The sequence below is a fragment of the Electrophorus electricus genome, chromosome 4, assembly GCF_013358815.1.
Source record: "Electrophorus electricus isolate fEleEle1 chromosome 4, fEleEle1.pri, whole genome shotgun sequence".
In the NCBI taxonomy this organism is placed as follows: Eukaryota; Metazoa; Chordata; class Actinopteri; order Gymnotiformes; family Gymnotidae; genus Electrophorus; species Electrophorus electricus.
Window position 1 is genome coordinate 8,667,984 of NC_049538.1, and position 5,255 is coordinate 8,673,238.

The 5,255-nt window shown below is 41.5% G+C and overlaps 1 protein-coding gene across 1 annotated transcript; it reads right to left on the reverse strand.

Annotated features, from left to right (window-relative positions):
- Positions 1 to 785: 785 nt before the first annotated feature.
- Positions 786 to 4,311, reverse strand: stmn1a (stathmin 1a). The gene is made up of 5 exons (XM_027009778.2): positions 4,237 to 4,311; positions 2,513 to 2,561; positions 2,255 to 2,427; positions 1,690 to 1,881; positions 786 to 1,586 (listed from the first exon to the last, which is right to left on the reverse strand). Exons 2-5 carry the CDS (start codon positions 2,526 to 2,528, stop codon positions 1,521 to 1,523), a joined length of 447 nt encoding a protein of 148 aa, XP_026865579.1. The 5' UTR covers positions 2,529 to 2,561; positions 4,237 to 4,311; the 3' UTR covers positions 786 to 1,520.
- Positions 4,312 to 5,255: the final 944 nt, after the last annotated feature.

Genomic DNA, 5,255 nt, shown 5'->3' on the forward strand with positions numbered 1-5,255 from the left:
AAATAACTTACACATATCCAGCATAGCCACCTTCAGCTCTTGATAGGCTTTGGAGAAAATATATTTGTGATTAGTTAATTTATCCTCAGGAACAGAAAGCACAAATGTTTTAACTTGCTTCATAAGCTGAGGTACTACAGTAGCTCATTTCTAGACATTAGAACATTTCACATTCTTTTCCGCAAATAGTGCAGTGCTGCTGACATCATTAGAAGTGACTTTAAATTTTTATTTATTTATTTTTTTAAATCTAAACACCCCACACACTCACAACCTACAGTTGAGACCATAAGGTGACCTCTAACACCAAGGGAGGGGATACACTAAAGTGTTTCTTAAAAGGTGCAATGTGCACTCAATGGAAGCCCTAAAAACAAACATGAATATTTTTCCAGAGATCAGGTAATGTACCCTTTCGAACATCAGCTTTGATTGTAACACTAGTGTCTGTGGTAGGTCCTAAGCACAAATGTACACAGCACTGCTTAGGTTGCCAGAAATACCTGATTATCCTTTTTGATTGTATAACAATTTCAACATCACCTGCTAATGGCCTACTTTTCCAGAACAGCAAGTACACCACTTACACCAGTTTACTGAGGTACAATACTGAAGTGAAGTTTACTCTACAGATAAAGGAGGCAATAAAAGTACTAGTGAGTTGAAGAAATAAAGAATTTAAAGCTGTAACCACTCCATAAAGTATGTTCACAGTAATGAATGTGTACTTCCAAAATGTAATGAGGCTTCATGTCAACACAAAAATTCAACAAAATACTCATTAATTACAAGCAGACATATTTTATTTATTTTTCTTGGTACAGGAGTTATCTAGATGCCAAGGTGTATTGCTAATTTTTTGCATTCCACATGTAGAGCCCTTCGGTTCCAGCCAAGATGGCGGACCTCCGCAACAAAAGTCATGTGCTTATAAAAAGGATTTTTTTAAAAAACAAAAACAACAACAAAAAAAAACCCCACTGGCCTCTGCTCACATTCCAGCTGCATGAAAGCAAAAATGGCAGCCAACACAAGATAGGAAAAACAGGACAAGTGGTTTGTGGAATCATGCGACCTACACCGAACAGTAACAGAACGCATGACAGCCCCTTTAAAGCACGGAGGCAGCTACTTTTCATAAGTGCTAGAAGATTGATGGGACTTACGAGCACAAGACGCTTTAATATAAAGTTTAAGGACTCATGAAGGGACATGTGTCCTTCAAAAGGCAAGACCACTAATATTGAAGAGCTGCATTAAACGAAGCTACACGTTCAGAAGAAAGAGCTCAGACTCAATGGCCGAATGTTGCGTGTAAAACCTTTGCAGTGCAGGCATTGAAAAGTTGAACATCAGTTTTCCTATTCCTTAAAAGAAAGAAACCAAACAAAAACAGTACAGTAGGCAGTGAACTCAAATACTGGCCATCATAGAAATTGAGGAAAAAACATCTTTGGAAATGTTAAAACAACAACAACAACAACAACAAGAAAAACCCCACAATCCTGCGATTGTACAGTTCAGTTCTCTTCACCAGTTGCATCTTTGGTTTCCTTGTTCTTTCGAACCTCTTCCAGCTTCTTATCCTAAAACAGCCATCAACGAAAAGGAGACACAGGAGTTACAAATACGACAAAACAGGGAGATGCGACAGTGACAGGGAACATGGACATGATCCTGCCCACGTGCCTTCTCTTTGAACTTCTCGTTCATCGCTGCCATTATTGCTGTGCGGTTCTCTTTATTGGCCTCCATTTTCTGGTTGAGCTTCTCCTCTGCCATCTTGCTGAAGTTGTTGTTCTCCTCCATGGCCTTCTGCTGCACCTCCTTGCAATGCTCACGCTTCTCAGCCAAGTGCTTCAGGACCTCTGCTTCATGGGACTGCAGGCAAGGGAGATGGGATCGATTACAACTCCTCTAGACTGGGATAAGGGCAACAGCCACACATCAGCAAGATAAGAACCACACCAAGTGACCTCGCAGTTAAGCACTTAATGGTCTTGCATAATTTCCATAATTCTGACACAGGATGCCTGAAGCAGGCATGTATAATTGGTGCTGTCTGCAGAAAGGCCTTTTGACTAATAAACCAAATGCTATAGGCACGCATGCGCACGCACACAAACTAGGTTAATTGCTAACCAACTTTGGGAGCCCAGGGAGCAATGGGAGGTTGTTGTAGATCCATAAGGCACAGAATAAATGCTCAAGAGCAGCTCACACAGCAAGACAGACCAGACAGTGCGAGGCCTACCTTACGCCTTTCTTCAGCCGCGTCCAGCTTCCTCTGGATCTCCTCTAGAGACACATCCTTTTTCCTAGGAGGAGAGAGGGGGAAATCGCCTTTGGTTTCCGGGGGAGGGCTTCCCAGAAGGACCTCAAACGCCTGGCCAGAGGCACGCCTGTCCAACTCCTTCACTTGAATATCTGAGGAAGAATAAATAGCAGCCTTCAAAATACCATACAAGTGAAAGGCTGAAGAAAACTTGTTTGTAGGTAGACGTGATCTTACCAACAGAAGAGGCCATTGTAGCAGATGATGGCAGAGTTGAGCTTTACACCTGAGGGAAGAACACATTCCTGAAAATATGTGGGAAGGATCTGTATCTTTTGAACATAAGTAGCATTTGCCCTCTAGCAGTTGCTGGGAGGGTCTGGAGCATACACTCGAATGCCTGTGATCATAAGGATTTAGCCAAAATGTATAGGACAGGGGAGGAGGAAAGACGGCGACAGCTCAGTGGCGACACCCTTTGAGCAATTAAAAACACTTAAAAAGCGCGTATATTTTCCTCGTGCATGTAACCTGTTTCGCTCACTTATATTCGTGTTACTATGTCAAGCATTCCATTTTGTAAAACGGTGCAGGAAAAGCTGCAGCCGTGCACAAAATGGAAACGGCAACCGTGCAGGTGAGCTGATGCCAACAGCCAGCACTATGTAACCGCCCTGAAAAGCACTGAAGTTTGGCGCGCATCGAAAGAGGTTCAAAGGGTTCACAACTCGGCATCCTCGAGGGTGAAAAGGCGCGCAATTACCCACCCGAAAGCGTGTTACAACATCGCGCACACACGAATTATTGCAAATAAATGGCGAAACTTAATCACAACTGTAGAATTGTGATAACCACGACAAAGCTCCAAAAATGCTTTTGACGTGTGAAAAAACAAAAACAGGAAACCCGTGCGTTATTACCGGTGCATATTTTCGATAACTGAATGTTTGCATCAGTCACAGTATGAAAGCGCACATCGCACGAGACAAAGCAATCTCTGTCGACAAAGAGAAACGGCTGCAAACAAAGACGGACAGGCGGTACCGCGTGCCCCGCCACGCCGAAATATAGTCGCTCAGCCCCAAGTTTATTCAGTTAGCTAGTCAGGAAAGTCCAGATTGAAAACATCCAACTGGCTGTGACTTTCAACATAGCCCCGCTACAACAGCTCCCAGTCGGGTGCCACTGGATTTGTCCTAAATTAATAAAAAAAATAAAAATAAAAAAGTGTTAGTGTGTTCGAGCAGAAACGATAAAAAAAGTAAGAAAAAAAAGTCCTAAAATATTTTTTGCAGATGATGACCTGGGTGAATTAACTTAGATAGCCAATATCCCACGTAAGCAATGTTAAAAGACAGAAGTAGTAAGCCTGGCAGTATTTTTACTGCATTCTCACTGTAGCTAAAGGATGACAACTATATACAAAAATACTTTTTCTTCTGCGTTGCTTTCGGGGAACGTCACTTACGCTAGCTCAATGTCAACCAAAAGCAGCTAGCTAAGATGAACAGGTTACCACCGGTTTGATGAATCATCCAGCTAACCAGAACACCAAGAAGGGGGGAGGGGGATACAACCTAGCGTGCAAGCGGACTGCCATACCCTCATGTTCCGACCAAGTAAACAAAGCTCCAACCAAAGCTTGAAGGAGCAAAATAACGTTGGTCAGAATAATTTGAGTGTGCTGCAAGAAAGGTGACCGAAGTTGACTTAGTTAACTAGCTAGTTCGCCAAGGTAACTTATGCTGTTTACAGGTATTAATAGACATAACCTGAAGCCATAACGAGAGATTTGCATTGGTGAGACATTTCCAAGTCGCTTAAAACCAATTAACTTAACAAAAATAACCGTTCTATAAAATAAGAAGCACCTGTGGTGAAATATAACCATCACTGATTCTTTTTTTCGTGGCCAAATCAATCTTTTTAATGTGGTCAATTTCAATAACAGTCACACCCACCTTCTCGACAAACACGTTCAGGTTCTCACAAAATCCTTCTCGCGCCGATTTCTTGCCCTGTACATTGCTGGTTCGCGCATAAGAAGACCAAATGTAATGTCGTCACGTTGCGTTCTTGACTCCTATTGGCTACCTCTGTTGACAGCCATGAATTTGTGGAAATGTAGTTTTTTCATCGCATCAGACACGTATAAACAAGACCACGAGGAGATTTGGTTGTATTTGGTTGTCATTTAATGTTCTGGTTTTGAATTCAAGTTTAAAACCAATTAGAACAACGTTTTGTTATAGCGCCTTGCTTATGCTGTAAATTCGTCTACGCCCATTCTAAATGATTTATGTCTACCCAGACCTATCTCTGTGCAGTTATGAATTGTAAGAGACTGCTCAGCCAGCCTTTTTGTAGGTAGACCTAACGATATGTCGGTAGACCTAATGATTGGCTGTTTTGACAAACTTACATATTTTAAGTATATCAGAGTATCAGTGCATCTATTTTCATCTTTCATCTACACTACCTTAATAGCTATTGCCACCATTCGTGAGTGTGTCTGGGAGATATCACTGCATCATTAAGCTCAGACAGTAAGCGCTTGACTTGAAAAACGTCTTGGATGGTGACCTTTTAAAGTAGCCTTCTGTAGCGGATGGAGAAATGTAAGCCTGGCAGACGTTTGATTTGTTTTCTAATATATTCCCTCTCAGATGTCTGATATGGCTGTGATGTACACAACTGTTTTCTCTCTGAACAGCGAATGGTAGGTTAGTTTCTCAAATGTAAAGTTCTTTTGTCATGAACAAACATGATAAAAATCTCAAAATGGTATACATAATGCTGAGAGGTAACAAACAATAGTATGAAATCAGGTTACAAACTCTTAAAGATAATGTTACAGAAGGTGACAGAGAATGCCACCTTCTCATGCTTATGTGCCTGTAGTTTGTCCTGTGTGTTGCCCACCAAGTTGAATATATGTTGCACAGATAAGATCTGAAAATAACTATCTTCAGTTCTTACC